At 38.7% G+C, this 21,763-nt stretch overlaps 1 protein-coding gene across 4 annotated transcripts; it reads left to right on the top strand.

Moving 5' to 3' along the window:
• The first annotated feature begins 819 nt into the window (after positions 1-819).
• Positions 820-20,733, top strand: Tnpo (transportin 1). Of its 4 annotated transcripts, none has more exons than XM_090103105.1 (16): positions 820-997; positions 1,236-1,568; positions 1,661-1,876; positions 1,945-2,067; positions 2,216-2,311; positions 3,030-3,213; positions 3,617-3,834; positions 4,470-4,679; positions 5,455-5,766; positions 6,172-6,279; positions 6,896-7,069; positions 8,011-8,182; positions 15,875-15,970; positions 17,111-17,186; positions 18,131-18,433; positions 19,009-20,733. In XM_090103105.1, the coding sequence occupies exons 1-15, from the start codon at positions 893-895 to the stop codon at positions 18,411-18,413; spliced, it is 2,706 nt and encodes a 901-aa protein (XP_089959231.1). In that variant the 5' UTR covers positions 820-892; the 3' UTR covers positions 18,414-18,433; positions 19,009-20,733. The 4 variants fall into 4 exon arrangements, with proteins under 4 accessions (XP_089959231.1, XP_089959230.1, XP_089959229.1 ...); XM_090103104.1 differs by having other exon boundaries at positions 6,896-7,078; XM_090103103.1 differs by having other exon boundaries at positions 6,884-7,069.
• The last annotated feature ends 1,030 nt before the right edge of the window (positions 20,734-21,763 follow it).

Below are 21,763 nucleotides of genomic sequence, written 5' to 3'. Positions count from 1 at the left end.
TGCTTTTTGTGAGGAATCGATGCAAAATACAGAAATATGAAATTGTGTCAGATATTATTGCCACCTAGTTGATGTCACATATTTATGCCGTGAACGGGAACTATGCGGTATTTCTGTGAAAACGCAGGCGAAGCCGCGGGCGGAAAGCTAGTGTCACATATTTATGCTTTTTGTGAGAAATCAATTATATTTTACAATACAGAAATATAAAATTGTGTCAGATATTATTGCCTCCTAGGTGACGTCACATATTTATGCTTCGAGAGGTTGTCACAATTATTTGCTCTACATTTTCGTCATATAATTTTGATGCCACTTTATTATGCTGCCTAATAATGTCAGATATTTTTGCTGTATACGGGCAGACAGATATTATTGAATTTGTTCTAGTGACAGATATTTTTGCACATCGCCCCCTAGGCATATATTATTGCTCGTGACTGTACATGGTAGATATACAAAACCTGTGTACAAAACTCAAAATTACAATAATAAAATGATACATACCATGATATTTGATTCTACCCGTATACCTAATAAGCAAAATTTCAATAAAAGTAGTTTATTCTTCCTAAAAATATATATTTAAACGGAATAGCTATAGACCACATCTAGATGAAAAATTAAAATCTCATTTAATATTTACTTTTGTTTACAATACAAAATTATAATACACGAGAGAATTTGTTACAAATTTTTTCTTCATACTTTTCACCTTATTTCAAACCAAACTTCTGAAAACACTTTTTAAATGAGCTCGTTTTTTTTACTGGCTATATCAGGCCAATCTTTTGTTTTATACTGGCAATTCAAGTTTCAGATATCGTCAAAATTTTGGCATGGTTGATTTTTACGAGATTGAGTGAATTACAACCGTTTTCTGAAAATTATTATGAAAATGGAGTGGAAACCCGAACAGGAAGGATTAAGGCAAATTCTAACACTTTTAAAAGAATCCCAATCACCAGATACTGCTACTCAGAGAGCAGTTCAACAAGTATCCTTTTTACAAACGTAGCCTAAAGCGTATCGGCGTGGATGTTTTCTATTTAAATTATAACAGCTTTATCTCTTATTTGTATTTGTTAAAGTAGTTTACCTCATTATAATCTTAATGTTAATTGTTTTAAACTAATTTCTCTGCTGTTTAATTGAAATCCACGCTCTTGATAAAATCGATTTTTCCGACATGACAGTCATTGACAGCTTTCGATTTCCTAACAATGTAATCTCAGAAATTGGAAGAATTGAATAAATATCCAGATTTCAACAATTATTTAATTTTCGTCCTGACGAAACTGGTATCCGAAGAGGAACCCACAAGATCTCTCAGTGGTTTGATTTTGAAAAATAATGTAAAGTCACACTACAACAATTTTTTACCGGAGGTCGCCGAGTTCATCAAACGAGAATGTTTATCTGCCGTCGGTGATCCATCACCATTAATTCGCGCCACTGTAGGCATTATTATAACTACTATTGCTAGTAAAGGAGAGCTTACATCTTGGCCTGAACTGTTGCCATCATTATGTCAAATGCTTGATTCACAAGATTACAATGTTTGTGAGGTAAAATTATTATCTTTCAGTTCTATTGTTTAACACATTTCAGTTTTTTAGTTGATGTTTCATTTTTAAAACTCTATTATCAATATTTCTAGGGAGCATTTGGAGCACTTCAAAAAATTTGTGAGGATACGGCAGAACTTCTTGATAGTGATGCACTCAACCGGCCCTTGAATGTTTTGATTCCCAAATTTTTACAGTTCTTTAGACATTCATCACCTAAAATAAGATGTCATGCTATTGCCTGTGTCAATTACTTTATTATGAGTAGAACACAAGCTCTCATGTTACACATTGATTCTTTTATTGAGGTAAGCTTTGGAAAGATAAAATGCCTTTTTGTTTTTTTAATAACATTCTAATGCATAAATTTTTTTAGAACCTTTTCCACTTGGCAGCTGATGAAGACCATGATGTGAGAAAAAATGTTTGTCATGCATTAGTTTTACTATTAGAAGTTCGCCTCGACAGACTCATTCCACATTTACCCAATATTATTGAGGTAATTAACTTAAATTTATAGATTTAACCTTTTTGGTTGTTTATATTTTATTATTATCAATTGTTTCTTACAATTATTTTAAGTCAAATTTGTTTTCCACAAGCCGAAGAAGCAATTAGTGTATTTAAGCTGTGATGTAACTTTTCAGTATATGTTAGTGAGAACGCAGGATCCAGAAGAAGGTGTAGCATTGGAGGCCTGCGAGTTTTGGCTATCTCTAGCAGAACAGAATGTCTGTAGGGAGGTATGTTGATAGTTTATCTATTCCTATTTCAAATAAAAACAAATATTTGATTGGTTTCATACTGTGTTTTCTTACTTGTACTTATAAGAAATTATTAATTAATTTAAATTATAAGGAATAAGGGCAATTTTTATAAAACATACATTTTTTTTTGTATTGAGAAACGTAACCACATCTCCACTAACATTATAAAGAACATTTTGAATCTTGTATGTTTCAATGGAATAATCTTTTGATCCAAAATTTAACATCCTTTTTCCCAGAAATTATGTTATTGATGAGAGCATTGGCTATAAATATTACACCGCCAATCAATATTAAATACATATTTTCATATCTTTTGTGCTGACATTCAGAATGTTTTATTTTATTTTTCTTTCAAAACATTGTATATATTGTCAATTTTCAGCCATATGTTAATTAGTTTAGTATTGGCTGAGAGTTGAGACACTATTAATATTGCATCAATATATTAAGCTATCCGTACAAATATATTTTGTAACAGTGTTTACTAACACAAATACTAAATTGATATATAAATACTAAACAATAGGTAACAAAATAGTAAACTTAAGTGTGTTCATGATATTTACTATAATCACTATATCATTACTTATTTCATACATAATTAATTTCATGTTTGGTAAATAAATAACTTGTTTACCCATTATATTGTGTAATTTAATGAAAACGTAAAAAAAAATAAACTTATTCATAGGTGCTAGGCCCTCGCTTGCCAGCGCTATTGCCGGTCCTCGTGAGGGGTATGCGTTACTCGGAGATGGACGTGATCCTCTTGCGCGGCGACCGCGATGACGACGCGGACGAAGCGGAGCCCGACCGCGAGTCGGATATACGGCCGAGGTTCCATAAACCGCGCTCGCATACGATTAAACATAATGGTAGGAGCACATAAATTGCTAAATTAAAATTGAATTATTTTCCAACAAATTATTGTATAGGATTAAATAATAGCTTCACTTGAGTTTTATTTGTCTTTTAATAAAATAATTGTATGGGAAGGCGAGACGAATAACAAACACGTAATTCGTCTAGCCAATCGTCATGCGATTTGCGCAAATGTGTAGATGCAATATAAATAACATGTTTAGGTATTGAATGCAGCCATATATTCAATAGAAATCTGTCTGTAGAAATTTACAATACCAATTTTATATGGAAACCAAGTAGTTAACTTTTAAAAATGTATCATAATATTACAACTAATAAATGAATTCCTTGAATCCATTTCTTCCAACTATCCTTTACAAGATTATTAATTAATAAATGGCATTTGATATACAGTGGGCAGCGGAGACAGCAACATGTCAGGGGGCGGTGAGTCGGACGACGAGGACGACGGTGGTGCGGACACTGACGATGGATCCCTCTCCGACTGGAACCTGCGCAAGTGCAGTGCAGCGGCTCTAGATGTGCTAGCCAATGTGTTTGGAGCTGATCTGCTGCCCGTGCTCTTCCCCATACTCAAGGAGACGCTTTTCCATGAGGATTGGGTTATTAAGGTATGCCTGATAGTTTGTGATGTGTGATACAGTTGTGTAGATGTTTAGCTTATACAATTTGTGGTAAAAAAATTCCTTTTTATAATAAAATGACAAGACAAGTTTATGTCTTGTCATTTCATTATATACAAAGGAGTAAGTAAGTAGTGCATGTTATCTAAGAGTTCTAACTTCTAACACACGAACGGCAAGTTGTGAACGCAGAGGCTGTCGTTCGCAACTTGCCGTTCGTCTTCTAGAACGCTAAGCTGAACAAAACTCATTGTTTTCTTTACTTTTAATGTCACTGAAGGACTCGTCCATTAGAAACAATGCTAATATTTTTATAAATTATAAATGGTTTATTTTCTGTTTTCAATTCAATTAATCAAACATATGCAATTTTTAATGTACATATTAAAAAAAATTAATTGTCTGTAAAGTCGGTTTACTGACGATAGTTGAACGTGACAACGTCCGATTGTGCTTCTTTGTCGTTCGTTCCGCGCTCTCGCTTGCACTTCAAGCCTTACATGGAACGCCTCAGAGCGAGGTAACGCCGCATGAGTCATGTTTTTTCGTGCGTGCAGCCGGCTTTATCGAATTATAAGACGTTGTCACGTCAAAAATAAACAAGTATCCACGGTACATGACAGGAGAGCGGTATCCTAGCGCTGGGTGCAGTAGCGGACGGCTGCATGGTGGGCATGGTGCCGCACCTGCCGGACCTGGTGCCGTACCTGGTGTGCTGCCTGGCCGACCGCAAGGCGCTGGTGCGCGCCATCACCTGCTGGACGCTGTCGAGATACTCGCACTGGATCGTGTCGCAGTCGCACGACCTGTACCTGCGACCCGTTATGACTGAGGTGTGTTTACTATATAAATGTAATTTATACACTGATAAATAAGAAAAAATGAAAAAAAAAATCACCTTTAACCCCCTCCCCCATCCCATTTCAAAATGTAGGTTTCTTATGTAAACATTGGTTTGTCATTGTAAAAAGAAAGAAAAAAATGATTCGTGCTTTTATTTACGACTAGTTAAAACTAGTAATTAATATTGCTGAAAGTTATAAGTACATACATATAATAAAAATTTAACAATAGCATACTTAAGTTGTAACCGTAAGATTAAAATCTTAAACATATACAACTAAAAAAGTATAATTTTGTTTTTTTTTAATTGCATGATATTTGTCGAAACCCCACCTCTCCCCAAGGTAAGATTAGATGAGATTTGGCTCGACTCCATCCCACCCTAAAACACTTCACGTCATTTATGGACGCCCCTGTATAGTTAAAATATATATATGTACAACTGTACATTTTGATTAATTTACTGTTGTAAACGAAGGTTCAATTAGTAAATACATGGGGTTCAAACATCATAATAAACTTATGTCATATTTTTGCTTTTTAAAGTGAAACTTTTATTACATCGTCTCAAACTTTTTGGTCTGTGTAGCGCATGTCGCGTGACGGTCGGCTGTCGAGTAGGTATAAAGTAGTGTTCGGAACCGTACGATAATTATTATCGTACAAATACGATAATTTTGTGCCGTTTCACTTTTACCGTGGTTTCATAAAACCACAACATTTTTTATAATGAAAAAGTAACTTAAACATAATATATTTTCACAGCTTCTAAAACGCGTGTTGGACAACAACAAACGCGTGCAAGAAGCGGCGTGTTCAGCATTCGCCACACTCGAAGAGGAAGCGTGCACAGAACTCGTCCCATACTTGGGCCACATTCTACAGACTCTGGTGTACGCTTTCAGCAGATATCAGCATAAAAACTTACTCATTCTGTACGACGCTATCGGAACACTCGCTGACTCTGTGGGACACCATTTAAATAAACCGGAGTACATTAACCTGCTCATGCCGCCTTTGATAACAAAGTGGAATGTATTGAAGGATGAAGATAAGGACTTGTTCCCGTTGCTTGAGGTGAGAAACAATTGTAACTATTATTATTTGAATACAATTTTTTTTTTCAGATAGAGATAGGATTAAGTTTTGCAATAAGTTTATATTCTATTGTTTAATATTAAAAGAGATCTCATGATTATAACATCATATAAGATATAATATCTGTAATATTAATAACATAATATATAAAATATATATAAAACTCAAAGGTGACTGATATAGTGATCTATCAACGCACAGCCCAAACCACTGGACGTATCGGGCTGAAATTTGGCATGCAGGTAGATGTTAGGACGTAGGTATCCGCTAAGAAAGAATTTCCCGAAATTTTTGCGGGAACGGGGAAAAACGGGGATGCACGTATAAAGTCGTGGGCGGAAGCTAGTAAAATATAAAATTAATATCAAATACGTTTTGTTGTAGTGTTTGTCATCAGTAGCAACAGCTTTACAATCTGGTTTCCTGCCCTACTGTGAACCTGTCTTCAGAAGATGTGTCTCTTTAATAGAGCAGACTTTGAATCAGAATTTAGTAAGTATTTTATACTTTGATAGTAATAGAATATACTAAGTACCCTCATGTAAAATGATATTTTTTTTTGACGTAAACTATAAACGTGGATAATTTAATATTAGACAGTCAATAGAATATTTAAAATTTAAATATTGTATTTAAATACATATCTTAAATCTATAACTTAGTAGATATTATTGTGACTAGATTACTTACTACAATTTTACTATGTTTGATTGTACGCGAATATTCACAACCATTTTCTAAATGTATGGTTTAGAAAGTGAGGTTTTAATAATTAGTCTCCCAGTGATCACCCTTTCTGTAAAGTGTGAAACAAACGAATAAGTAATAGAATGAATACATTTAAGTATTTCTATACTAATATTATAAAGAGGAAAGGTTTGTATGTATGTATGTATGTATGGTTTTCACGCATAAACTACTGGACCGATTGTGATGTTTGGCATAGATAATCTTTAGACCCTGAGAAAGAACATTGGCTACCTTTTATTACGAAATATGTACCTACCACGGGCGAAGCCGGGGCGGACCGCTAGTAATTTATAAGCTTAAATAAGTAAAACTTTGAAAACAAATTCACCAATGCCATTACAAACAGGTGTCTTTCCAGGCGAACACGCAAAGCCCTGAACAGTTTGAAGCGCCCGATAAGGATTTTATGATCGTGGCCCTCGATCTCTTGAGTGGTTTGGCGGAAGGTCTGGACGGGCACATCGACCACCTGGTGCTGAACTCCAACCTCATGCAGCTGCTGTACCAGTGCATGCAGGACCCCATGCCTGAGGTATATCCTGTATGTTGTGAGCTTTCATGGGCAAGCGATTAGGGCATGCAACATGTGCTATCATCCAGTAATAATAATAATAATAAGCTTTATTTATTCCACCTTACAATTAATAAATACATATACATACATATGACATTTTAGTTTTTTATCTATTCCTTGTTAGGTGGCCCCTTATGGGTAAACATCCAAACGGCTTTATCATCCAGTATTAAGTGTTAATTGATTTTTGGTTGATATGGTGTTGGATATTGATGTGAAAATGATAATGGTCTTTTTTGTGTAGTAATAAAAATATTGTCTGGAAATTATTCTAATGTAAAACAAAGTGTAATAAAAATTAAGTTATAAATTGCTCAACATTGAAATTGGATCGAAATTGATGAAAACAACTTTGTTTTACATATATTGATATTGTTGTAAAGTAGTTTTGGTGTTTGAAAAGTAGTCACATAAATGTTTGCTATATAAATATTAATTTATTATGTTAATGTTTAATTTGGCCATTTTTATTTTCATATCAATGTTTTATTTATTTAATTTACTTTAAAAAGGATGATAGTACATGTCACTTTTAAATTTAATTGGCTGCTGTAATTTATTTTGTCACAAAGAGGTAACACTTTTTATTTCATCTTATCATGCTTCTTAGTAGAAGACTATTTTTTCTCATAATATCATTATTTGGAATTGAACATCTATTTACTTATACATTTTGTAGATAGTTGCTCATTTGTTTAAATACGCTAATTATATTTGTTATTTGTAACCTATACACTATAGTTACTTATAAGTGGTTCTAACATATTTCTCCTACATAATAATCTTACATAAATAACCTCTAATTCTAAACAGACATTGCAGCATACTTACTAACAATGGGATATGGGTTGTTAATTGATTTCGGTTTGAATATAAATTAACGTATAAGTATATTTTAGGTCCGTCAATCATCGTTCGCGTTGCTAGGCGACCTGACGAAGGCGTGTTTTCAACACGTACACCCCTACATACCGGACTTTTTGCCAATTCTCGGAATGAATTTGAATCCGGAAATTATTTCCGTATGCAATAACGCCACTTGGGCTATCGGCGAAATTAGCATTAAGTTGGGTAAGATTTTTTTTATTGTGGTATTTAATAAAGGACAAAGCTAGTCGTCCGCTAAACGGATGAATAAAATAAATTAGTCGTCCGATTACCGGATGAATAAAATAATTTAATCGTCCGATAACATCTATTTATCTATATAGTTAGGTTATCGGGGTTTCTTTAGAGAGCTGCCGCACGTATTATAGGTTTTTTGTGGGGGGAGGAGGGGGGAGGAGGGCACACGTTGGTATTTGATTTTTTTTTGCGCGTCGACGGAGCCCCGCTTCGCGGGGCTCCTATTTCTGTGTAGTTTTTTTTTAAGAAACCTAACCTAACCTAACGGCTAACCTAACCTAAACTTGATTTTTTTTTGCGCGTCGACGGAGCCCCGCTTCGCGGGGCTCCTATTTCTGTGTAGTTTTTTTTTAAGAAACCTAACCTAACCTAAACTTGATTTTTTTTTGCGCGTCGACGGAGCCCCGCTTCGCGGGGCTCCTATTTCTGTGTAGTTTTTTTTTAAGAAACCTAACCTAACCTAACGGCTAACCTAACCTAAACTTGATTTTTTTTTGCGCGTCGACGGAGCCCCGCTTCGCGGGGCTCCTATTTCTGTGTAGTTTTTTTTTTAAGAAACCTAACCTAACCTAACCTAACCTAAACTTGATTTTTTTTTGCGCGTCGACGGAGCCCCGCTTGGCGGGGCTCCTATTTCTGTGTAGTTTTTTTTTAAGAAACCTAACCTAACCCAACCTAACCTAAACTTGATTTTTTTTTGCGCGTCGACGGAGCCCCACTTCGCGGGGCTCCTATTTCTGTGTAGTTTTTTTTTAAGAAACCTAACCTAACCTAACGGCTAACCTAACCTAAACTTGATTTTTTTTGCGCGTCGACGGAGCCCCGCTTCGCGGGGCTCCTATTTCTGTGTAGTTTTTTTTTAAGAAACCTAACCTTTTTTTTTTTTTTTTTTTTTAACGTGAGGAAATTCATCATGAATACCGACTGCTTCGGGGGCAGCAGCACGGTTATGTCAGACTCCTACTGACTAAAACCTCACGGTGGTCTACTGCCGCGCAAGTAAAGAGGGGATCCCGGGATCTCCGGTAGGAACGCTCACGGTACCCCTCGCGCGCCTGCCATTGGCAATCCACTCGAATGTAGTCGCGACTACCCTACGCGCATGCCTATCACTGCAACAGACTGCAGCCACAACAGTCTGTCACCCTCCTCGCGTTGCCTATTGAATGTGCGCAGCCCCCGCCGCGCACACTCTGCAACGATAAAGGCAGGAGCTCGTCAGGTCTCCTAAGTGACCCGACGTCCCCTGCGGCGTGCTCTGCGACGCACGGGATTCCTACGCTCCCGGTCGCGCTCAGCACTTTCTTTCTGTGACATCACTGCATCACAGAAAGACAGCACTGCCATCCACGCATCCTCTCTTTCACACATAGCACCAACTACGGTCGGAAGTGAGAGGTCAGATCCAACCATAGCACGCAGTGCATCGCGTTCCGCTATCCACGCCGGACACGACTCCAAGGTGTGCTGAGCCGTATCCTCCTCACAATCACAATGGTGACAGGCAGCATTTGGCTGTTTTCCTATTCGACACAGATACTTACCGAAGCAACCATGCCCCGTCAGAATCTGTGTCGTACGGAAAGAAAGCGAGCCGTGGCGCCTTGTCATCCATTGCCTAAATATAGGCAAAATGGCATGGATAGACACCATGCCATATTGCGCGTTCCCTAGCCGTCTGGCCCATGCCTCCGTGGCCTGTCGTCGGAGTCTGGCCCTACGCCTGTCCATATCTATAGGAGATATGCTCCGATGCAGGCCTACGTCTTCTCGCCAGTGGAACATGGTTGAGAGAATCTCCGCTTCCAAGTCCCAGGGGAGACATCTCGCTAGTAAGCAAGCTGCGTCATAAGAGACTGTACGGTATGCCCGGGCGACTCTGATTGCCATCATCCTTTGAGGCCTACGTAAGAGGCTGATATTTCGGCTCGTCAACGAGTCAGCCCAGACAGGAGCTCCATAAAGAGCCATCGACCGCACAATCCCCTCATACAGCTTGCGACACGATTCATTTGGTCCCTTAATATTGGGCAGTAAACCACTTAGAGCGCCCGCTACTCGTAGAAGTTTGGGCGACAGACATTTGAAATGCGGATAGAAGGTCCATTTGCTATCCAATATGAGTCCCAGATACCTCATTGACGGCTGAATGGCAATGGACACTCCTCCCACATTCAGACAAGACCCAGGTGGAGGAGCTCGTCGTGAACCGCGGAAACATATAGCTTCCGATTTAGATGGGGAAACCTCTAGACCTATTTGACGGATCCGTGCGATTACCTGGGCTGTTCCAGTCTCTGCCAGCAAGGCTGCCTCAGCAAAAGTCTTCGCTCCAGCAGTTATCAAAGTGTCGTCGGCATAACATGTCAACTCGGTACCCTCGACAGTGGCACCTCGCAGCACCCAATCATAACCAATGTTCCACAGGAGTGGTCCCAGAACCGACCCCTGTGGAACACCACATGTGATTTCTCGGCGCTGCCAGCCAAGCCTCCCAGGATATTCAACCCACCTCTCAGATAAGTACGATTCCACGATATGGCACAGGTAAGGAGGCACCCCGTGGAACCGTAATGCTTCCCTGATCGTAGCCCAAGGAAGGGTGTTGAATGCGTTGGCTATATCTAGAGACACCGCGATGACGAACTTGCCACGAGCAACTGCTTGGTCCACTATATTCTTAACACGCAAGATTGCGTGGAGAGTTGAGCGCCGCCTCCTAAAACCAAACTGGCAGTCGGCTAGATCGGGACCAACACCCTCCAAGTGCTGAACCAGCCGACTAGCAATTACTCGCTCGAAAAGCTTGCTTACTTCGTCCAATAGGACTATTGGCCTATATGCCGAAGGAGAGTCCATTGGACGGCCTTCTTTTCGTAACAACACAAGCCTTCCTATCTTCCATTGGCGTGGAAAAGTGCCGTCAAGAAGACATTGGGTAAAGAGTTTTTTCAGTCTTCCACCCAACCAATCCATTGCCATTACCAGCACTCGTCCGGGGACACCGTCAGGACCTGGGGCTGTATTCTTACCCCGAAGTCGCATCAGTGCCGTACTAAACTCTGTTTCCGTAACAGCTCGCACATCAGTAAGATGTTGCTCTGACAACGGCTGTGCCATTATAGGTGGCACAACTGCAGCATTCCCGTTTGGAAACAAGGTCCCCACTACTCTATCCAGGAACCCAGGCTCCAACGTCCTCGTCAATGGTGGACCCCTGGGGCGCAGCTTGCACAGCGCCAATCTGTATGGCCGGCCCCATGGATCCCTAGAGAGAGATGCTAAGAAATCTTCCCGGGCTTTTGCCTTTGCTCTCTCCATGGCTCTCTTCAATTCGTTAATGGCCTCGCGATATTCTGCATAGCGCTGATTCTCCAACTCTCTATCACGGAAGCGGCGTCGACGTAACCGGCTGTATCGGCGTCTGGCCCTAACGCAGGCGCTACGCAGTGTTGTGAGATTCTCAGACCACCAGTAAACCTGCCTCTTGGGAGGCAGAGATCTGACCCGAGGCATGGCTGCATCACAAACTTGTGAGAGGGCCTGGCGAAGCCACTCGGTCTCAGCCTCAACATCAACAGCCTCTATTAGCGGTGACGCCCAAGCCAGAACAATCGCTGCAGCCTGCAATGCTTCGCGATCAAGACGTTTTAATGCCCACCGAGGACCTTCTCCCGAACAGGCAATCCGGCTTAGACCGGTTTGGGGCATTTGAACAACGGAGACGTCAAACCGGATGTATCGGTGGTCAGACAATGTCTCTACGTCCTCAAGCACCCTCCAGCCCTGCACGCTGCTAGCCAACGCGGCTGACGCAAGTGTGATGTCTACGATTGATCCACCTTGTTGACGTACACACGTATTTACGGAGCCCTGATTCATAACTACCAACCCGACAGCTACTATCCACTCATCCAAAAACGCTCCACGTGCACTAGTTACTGGAGAACCCCATGTTGCAGACTTTGCGTTGAGATCTCCAGCGAGCAATACTCGACGGTAGTTGTTTTGTCTTATAATAGCCTCCAACTCTAGTAGATAGTCCTCGAATTCAGATAGCGGCCTATTGGGAGAGAAATACCCTCCAATGATGAGCGTCTCACCCAGTAAAACCGCAACCCAACCATGACCTTTAATAGTTCTTTCAAGAGGTGGGCTGTCTTCAGGCATTTTCACCACAATGGCTACGAGGCCATCACAATCTCCTAACCAGTCATCCCGATTTGGAATAAAATATGGTTCCGCAACAACTGCAACGTGCACCAACCACTGCGCCATGCTCTGAACCAGGAGGTCCTGAGCTCTCGCACAGTGGTTGATATTCGCTTGCAAACACCGCAGAGCCATCTTAAGTGGGATGTTCTGTTTCCATCTCTGCATCCAGCCGCTGTGGTTGTACCGCAGATACAGCTGAACGATGCCGCTTTTTTTTGGATGCCCCACACGCTCTGCTACCAATGGAATGGTTGGCGGATATGCCAGATGAGGCGCATAGAGTACAGTGTGGCGCTGCCACACAGTCCCTTGCTTTATGCCCCAGTTCACCGCACCGATAGCATTGAGCACCTCGATCGACTTCTGATTTACAGTAGTCTCGGACGTGTCCCACTTCTAGGCATTTGAAACAACGCCTTTTCCTTTGTTCAAGAAGCTGAACCCGGGCCGACACCCAACCAATCAGTAACTTTCCTTCACTTGAAAGTTTTTTGGCCACCGCTATAGGACATCTAACCCATACCGTTCCTGTACCTGACCGACCGCATCGGATGGAACCTATTTTGATCATCTCTGGAGGACAGCTAGCCGTCTTTACAATGGCAGCAGTCACTTCCTCAGAAGTGGTCGAGTCATCCAACCCGGAAATGCGCAGTTCAGCACATTTCATCGGTCGGGTGATCCGCACCTCTGCTTCATTCAATACGTCCTTAAACTTATTGGCCAGTAGATCGGCCTTCTCCTCGTTAGCCACGCCAGGAATCTCAATAATAGCGGCTCCTGTAGCGGCACGCTTAAAGCGTACAGACTCGATTCCAAGACTAGTTAACTCAATTCTATTTTTCGCTTCAGAAATGATCTGAGCGTATGTCAAACCTCTGTCTACACCCGCGGAAAGCAACGTTAAAACTATGGCTGCAGACCTTGGGGGACGCAGCTTTGCAGCTTTTTGCCGCGTAGACTGTGCGATCGTCTTCTTAACCTGCTGACTTCTCTGGATGGTTTTACCTCCTTTGACAACTGTGGCCCAACTTTCTTTCCTAAGGGTATCAGTAACAGGAACCAAACGATGCTCATCTGCTAAAATAGGTGCTTGAGCCAACGTCCTATTCCCATTGCCTCCTTTCTTCCTCTTTCTCTTCTTTTTAGAATGGGATGTAGATGCTGCACCAGACTCTTGCAATTGTGCTTGGGCATCAGACGAACCCCTTGACTTCTTAGATTTTTTCTTCTCCTGAGACTTATCTTTAGTTGGATTAGCTTTCGCTGTTCCTTCCTTTCTCCTTTTGTCCGCTGCAAGCGGTGGTCTGACTCGGGTTTCTGGCAAGAGCCGAGACTCAACGGCTTCAAAGCGAGCATTGACTAATTCTCCAAATTGGACCATAAGTCTGCGCTCGCGATCTCCATCGTCCCGTTTCGCTTCTTCACGCAGTGCCGCCACTTCTTTACGAAGTTCGGCTAGCTCAGAAAACATGCGGGCATTCATTGCCTCCGCTCTTTCGTACTTCTCTTTCATGAGTCTTAGCTCCTCATCTTTCGAAGCTAATTCCCGTTCCAACCTTGCAGTCTCCTCGGAAGCAGTTACGCGATGAACTCTTTCACCTAGGTCCCTCAAGCCCACTACTACCTCCTTGAGACTTTTCCTGAAAGTTCCTTTAATATTTCTTGACTTGACTTCGACATTGTTCACCATGGAAGCCAAATGCAAGATCAAGTTTCTAATGCCCTGAGACATTTCACCAGTCTCGACCTCAATAATGGAGGACGTGTCACTCAGGCAAGAAGCTCTAGCTAGGTGATAATCCTCAACAAGCTTCGCCGCTTCACTCTCATCACATTCTTCCGCCTCTTTTCGCTGCTCTCCATGCCTGGCTACCAATTTCTTAGTGGCCCTACTAAGACCAACACTTCTTATAGAAGAAGTTGGATATCTCTGCCTTCCCCTTGTCTTAGGTACTTTGGGCAGCGGAGCAGCTGACTTATCACTAGGAGAGTCCGAGTTGTAAATACTCCCCTCAGGTGATCGTATCCTCTTTTCACGTGTGGGTTTCCTCTGTATTCTTGGGGTACCCGTACTGTTATTACAGCTCAACTTGCCCGTTGAGCTCAGGCTCATCGCAGAGTCTTCTATTAACGACTCAAGCCGCGATTCCACCTCTAAACTTCTCTCCAATCTAACAACACAGCGACCAATTGCCCCCTCAGATACGATTGGGCTGAGTGTGTCCACAGTTGCCGCAGAGGCATCTGTCGACACACCACGGGATTCTCCAGCTTCACTGGTACCCGCCTGAGTAGTTTGGTTATTGCTCGCTTTCTCCATATTTCTTCCTCCCCTCTCTCTTCATGGACGCCTAGGAACCGGGCTCTCCCCGGCCATACACACCATCAGCGACGTCCCAACCTTAGTGTTAGGGTCTATTTTTTAGTGAGGTTAGACTTCCTCTTGGTCCAGTAGGACCTCCGTATCCCTAAAAATAGGCGTTAACGGGTTGGCCGACGTTGACCAAAATCTGACCAGTGAGGTTTTTTAACTCTCACCAGTCCGCCGCCCATGACCGCAAGCCTTGCAGGCCTGCCATACTACGAGCATGAAGCTCCTCTAGGCAATAGAAGCCCCAAACACACGCCTAAGCGCTAGTGCGTCTCCTGTCCCCTCTTCTCATAAGAGGGATACCGAGAGCAGTCCACTCGGTCCAATTAGCTTCACTCAAGATGCTGGATTGCATCCCAAGTTACTGAGCCCCCCCGCCGCGACAAGGCCTGGACCCGGGAGGCTAACCTAACCTAACCTAACCTAACCTAAAGGCTAACCTCACCTAAACCTAACCTAACGAATTAAGGGCGAATATCTCGGCCATTTTTGATTTTAGAGAAAAGTTGTTCCTATAAAACATGCTTATATTAGCGTAATCTTTACGATAAAATAATAATAAATAGGTGTTATAATGACACCAACTCCATCAAAAATTTTCGAAGTCCTGCGCCCCCTTTGCTTTAGTCAAACCCAACTAGCTTTAGTGTTAAAAGGTTATCTATTAATCCGAATAATCGGACGATTAAATTATTTTATTCATCCGGTAATCGGACGACTAATTTATTTTATTCATCCGTTTAGCGGACGACTAGACACTTCGTTTAATAAATTGGTACACATAAAAAGAAAATGTGCATTAATATTGAACTACTGACTTAAAAGATACGTAAGTTTTATTAAACAAATGATTTGAATGATATTTTTTCATTCTCTTGTAACTGTAAAGGTTTTGTTATTATTAAATAAGAATGTATTTTGTACATACTTAATTTGTTACGTGTGATGACACTTGAAAGTCTCATCACTATAACATAGTTATGTGTAGAGTAATTTCAACATAAAAGCCAACTTGTGTCCTTCTAATTTTAATTTTAATAATTTTTCAGGCCCAGAAACATCAAAATATATTCCATTAGTGTTGAACCATTTAGTTGAAATAATTAACAGGCCCAACACACCTAAAACATTGTTAGAGAACACAGGTAAGTAATGTTTTAATCTTATAAGATGTGTTTCATTTTTAATAAATAAAATAGTAAATATTTAATATAAAGTATAAATTGCAAATCAAATAACATTTCATTCTTAAATGGCTGAGATATATTTTTATATTTATATTCGAATTCTAGTCTATCTGTCTGTTTTATTTTTGATTATATTTAATATTATAAGAATTGAGTAGGTATGCCTTAGCCTCATTTTGACTAACCCAATTACAATTTTTAATAAATTGCTTTCTTAAGATTTAATATAAGATTTTTTAATAATATACATTTCCTATATTATTGAGTTTAACCCAACCATTTATGTTATACATACATACAGTTTTCTCAAATTGGCTAACAGCTAATATTATGTTATATTAATATTTAACCATTGTAAATCCCCTCACTGCTTTATATTTATTTTTCATTATTGTGCATTTAGAATTATTTATACTCTCTGTAAGACTATCCTACTATTAACTTCATGTTTACAATGATATCCATTATACAATTTCTGCCATTGTTTTACATATATATATATGTTATATTTTATAAAAAAACATGTTTAAATTCATTTAATTAGTTTTATGTTTAAATGTAGTTTTGAAGCTAGCAGGTTTAACGTGCCTACTTTATGTTATATATATTTTAATGATTGTTTTTAATTTCTGGGGATTATGTAAATATTTTCACTGGAGTAGTGCCAATAGAATACAAGTGTGTGCCTGACTGAAAAGGTGGCCTAGATTGTTGCCACTTTCATTACAAAAATCTAATTGTTTTACGTGCATTTAAAGTATTGATAAAAAATTTGTTTTATGAAAAAAATCCGTGTTTGTAAGTTTTACTTCGCGCTTTATTTAAATTTTTCGTCTTTTTTTTTAAATAATGCAACATTATTAGAATACAACACCGATAGGTCGAAATCGGGTCATAATCGTGATCGTATCCAAACATTCTATGCCACCTTTTGTCCCATATATGTTTAATTTAATTAGTTATTTGGTATACAACGTTTCATAAATAATTTCTCTTCGTAACACTGATTTGTTGCTGTCGAATTATGTAAATGTAATATGTTTTGAATGGTTTGTTGATTTGTTTTATTGGTTTTGTTCTCGGTATGTCGTGGCGTAGCGATAACTATCGGTCGGCTAGGTTATGTGTGCCCTCACGACGTCGCACCCGTTTTACATCAATTTGTACGCCAGTGGTCTGTAGTCAAATTTTTTTTATTATTACTTTACATTATTACTATTAATTTGTTATATTCGATAAGTTTATAGTATTATTTCGATCGTGGATGGTGTTTGTTGGCTTGTTAATATGTATTGTTTTATTATTTTCTAGTTTATGTTGAGGCTGGCATGATAATTGTTCTATGTTCAGGAAGGAGCACACTTTGACCGGTACTATCGATGTATGGGATGGGGAACGTTCGATCATCTTATTTTCTGTGTTACCTCTATGTGTTGAACACCATCCGCTTTCTAAATATATATTGATGCTAAATTGTATAAACTTCTCTACCCAAACTGCAAGGCAAATCATTACGAGACTACACGTTGTTTATTTTTTTTTTCACTGAACAATATTTATATATAATATTATCGGTTCCCAAAATTTGCTTTCAGTTTGGAATGTATATATTTTTATTTTTAGTGTTTTATATAAACATTATAGTTTATCAGTCACCAATATATTACACATTAACCATTTTTTAATTTTACCGCCATTAATTTTTATTTTGTTCTTTAGTAGTATTCTTTTTCCATTATTATTTAACCTTTTTGATTTTACTAAATTCCTAGAATGATTTCAATCACTCCTCTTTCATTCGTTATTTTACTGTGTACAATTTCAAAATCTTGATATTTATCCTTCGAGTTTTTTTTTCATAAAACAAAATGCAAAACACCAAATTACAAATCTAAACATACGATTTCCTATCGAAATTCAATTTCAATACACGATCGATCAAATTCAAATCACGATCGATCAATGGATGGATAAATTTAATTTCCAATACTCGTGTAAATTCACCCGAATATAACATAACCATCCACTCGCGCATACACAGTAAGGTACACGACTCAAAGAGCGGGCCGAGAGCGTAGCGCTCGCTCGCACGCGCTGAACGGCCGCTTTACCATTCAGGTGCACCTCGCTGCGGAACATCCGCGACAACGAAGAGAAGGACTCCGCCTTCCGCGGCATTTGCCAGATGATACAAGTGAACCCCGGTGGTGTAGTACCGGACTTCATGTTCTTCTGCGACGCGGTGGCCTCGTGGTCCCACCCGAAGGACGATCTCAAGGAGATGTTCACGAAAATCCTGCACGGGTTCAAGAACCAGGTGGGCGAGGAGAACTGGCGCCGCTTCACCGACCAGTTCCCCGTGCAGCTGAGCGCGCGCCTCTCCGCCATGTGCGGGATATAAGACGCGCTCACACTGTTATGGTTAGTGGCCAATTAGTTCATTATTATTAGGGCCGATTTTTCAATCCCCGGTTAAAACTTATCCGTCACCTTATGTCACCTGTAAACTGTCAATTGCGGGCAATAAGAATACATTTTGAAATGGTAGTTTTATACGTTATTCGACGAATAAGTTTTAACCGAGGATTAAAAAATTAGCCCTTAGAGTAACTTACCGATGTTATTGAAATCTGTTCAGTAGTTTTAAAAATATATATGTAAAAGCAAAACTTTAAAAACTTTCATTTCGTAAATTCTTTTTGTTTATCTATTGTTACCTCTAAGGGCCGATTTTTCAATGCTTGGATAAAACTTATTCGTCGAATAATGTATAAAACTACCATTTTAAAAACGTATTCTAATTGCTCATATTTGACAGTTTACGTGACATTTTAATATTATCGTGAAATACTTTATTGGACGGATAAGTTTTATCCAAGCATTGAAAAATCGGCCCTAAGTACAACAAATGTTCTTTTTTTTTTACTTGATACGCAATATGTAGACGATCTTATAATCAAGAAAAGGTGTATTAATATTGTCCGCTATGGTTGCAGGGGAACCAATGTCAGCACGGGTCGGGAAGACATTGCGAGGTCGCACCGAGTGCTTGTTACATTTCGACATGTACCTGAAATTACGGCGACTCCACTTAATAGACGCTCGCGCCCGGGAAACGCACAGTTGGGAGCATCGGGGCTTGGCTTATGGACCGAAATACCTAAGCGATAGAGCTCACTTTCCTATACCTTCACTCTGTCCGACTCTACGTCTCCCGCCTCCTTGTAAATATCGACGCGCTATTTCGGTCCATAAATACAGTGCGAACTCATAGTGGTCGGAGTGTTAATTGCATGAAATTTAGCGTTAGTGTCTAGTGATAACCGAGAGCGAGTAATGTATTATTATTTTTCGAATTGATTTTTAAATTTTATCAGTGATCGTTTAAATTCAGATTATAGATTTGTAAATGTTTACCGAAACGGTCGAGAACTCGCCAAATGATTACTAATCGTAATTATCGTTTTCAAATTGATCGCACGCCACTGCTTGCATTTTTATTGTGAGTTTGTCGCCTTTTATTTTGTTACCTTTGGCACATTGGTTTGCGAAAACGTAGTGAATTACATACGATTTATGTGTTTAGTGTCGAAATTGTTTTCACTAGAATTTTGATCGACTGATATAACCGTTCACTGCTCAGCGTAGATTTTGTACTTGTGTTCATATACCGACTTAACCCAATATACGATATTTATATTACAAGAGAAATGTTAAAATCGTCTGTCAAATATACAATATATATATATACTTGTTTGTCGTGTATTTCGAAAGCATTTATCCGTTTCCTTTTTAAGTTCTTCTAATTGAATGATACAACTATTTAATAAAAAATGTATTCGTTAACTATTTTAATATGAATTACAAAGACTTAGTGAAATCGAGAATTTATGTCAACTGTGATTTGTGACTGGTTTATTTTGACTAATATATGTGTATGTCTATATGTCTGTGTCGTGCTGATATATTATCGCTTTGATAGTTTTTGTGTCGGCTAGATATCTGCTATATTAATATACCAAATAGTATTTTTACGTTTTATTTTATTTTATTGTAATTGTTTGTATGATTGAGTTGGTCACGCGGTTCTCATTTGAAATATTCACTTGATATAATAGTCTTTAAATATAAAAATGAAATAGATAAAATTTCTGAAAATTTAATGAATACTAAGTTAGTATACTAAGTTCCTAACACATGGTAATAGTCTCGTCGATTTCTAAAATTTAAACACATCAAGTTTTTCTTTTGATCGTTGAATCGAGTGATCAACTTTTATGATTGATATAAAGTACTATTTACGTGTATATATTTAAATAGATATTATTATGTATATGTACATATATTTCGTTGTATATTACTATAATTATATGCAATTAAATTGTGACATTTTGTTTTATATTAAAAACTAAAAAGTCTGACTTAACTTCTTGTTATACGTCATAAGTTCAGATAGTTATCTTTATAGAATCCTTTTCTCAGTGTTTGCTAAAGTGTGGATCTTCAATTTAATTTTCATTGTAAGTTAATAAAAAATATTAAATAAAATAAATAATAAAATATTAATTTAAACGTACATAATAATATGTGGTTATAAAAGAATACTTAATAGGTTGATTCGAAGCACAAAACGTAATTAATAAATCCCGAAAGTCGAGAAAGTTCAAATGAAACATTTAGTATTAACACTAAGAAAAGGACGCTTGTTTTATGATGTCTGAAATTTAAACGTTAGTCTATTTTGCAATATTGTATTAGTAATATTAGATATGCAGCGGAAAGCGATACTTTTTTCGGGGTTACAATTTAAACATTCCTAGGGGCTTAATTTAAAACGTTACTTTCTTATATTTGGATTTTATATTCTATTCTATTCGCTATAGTATTGTTTTTTTTGCAATGCTCTTATGTATTCGAAACAATTCCATCGCTTGAATGATCGGAAATATAAAGTTCATTTTGCCGTTATTTATTTAAAGCGATGAAACTGTGTCGTTTGCGACGATATATATGGGAATCCTTTTAAAGTCCTCGTCCCGAATATCCTGAAAGTTCCTACCCCGAGTCCTTTCTAGTCCCCATTCCCTGTGATGTGCCAACGAAGCCCGAGTAGTGTGCGAACGAGCGCTCACTTTTCCACCAGTGAGACAACCATATTTTTATCGTGTACATTCACTAGCGAAAGCGTCAAACACATAATTTTAATAAAATATAAGCAAATTTATACAGATGGTATGATCCGTGATACTATTTTTATTGGATGGCTATTTCAGTTTCTTCTTATTCTTACGTTACCGCTAGAGGGTTGTTTCAAAAGTGATACATATTTAGTTCACGCTGTAGCTAACGACTATACGCATGAAAATATGGTTGAGGCTCAGGCGTGACGCGTTCTTACAGTTCCAACAACTTTACCCGTTATTTTAACGATGTTAATTTGTCATTTAGCGCACGGCTTTGCATTATTTTTTAAGCGAATCGAACACAATGTTGAATTTTACGGGTGTCCGCGTAATTTAATTTTAAGATTATTAGATTTTTGTCAATGTATATTTTTTATTGTAGTAGTGATGTTTGTTTTCCTAAAAAACCGTGATAATAGCTCGTTAAGTGATTGCATGAATGTGTGAGTGAGCGAGGCGGCATTCGTGAGGCACGATTCCTTTCCTAAGGGTATAGTTGTAGTATATTATAGTATCGAAGAACATTTTAAATTGTCAATTTATCATAATACAATAAAATCATCTGTTC

This window comes from Colias eurytheme, chromosome 6 (genome assembly GCF_061535395.1).
Source record: "Colias eurytheme isolate Ceu_HAF_F1 chromosome 6, ilColEury1 Martin Lab GWU primary, whole genome shotgun sequence".
Classification (NCBI taxonomy): Eukaryota; Metazoa; Arthropoda; class Insecta; order Lepidoptera; family Pieridae; genus Colias; species Colias eurytheme.
This window is presented reverse-complemented; position numbering and strand designations above follow the sequence as displayed.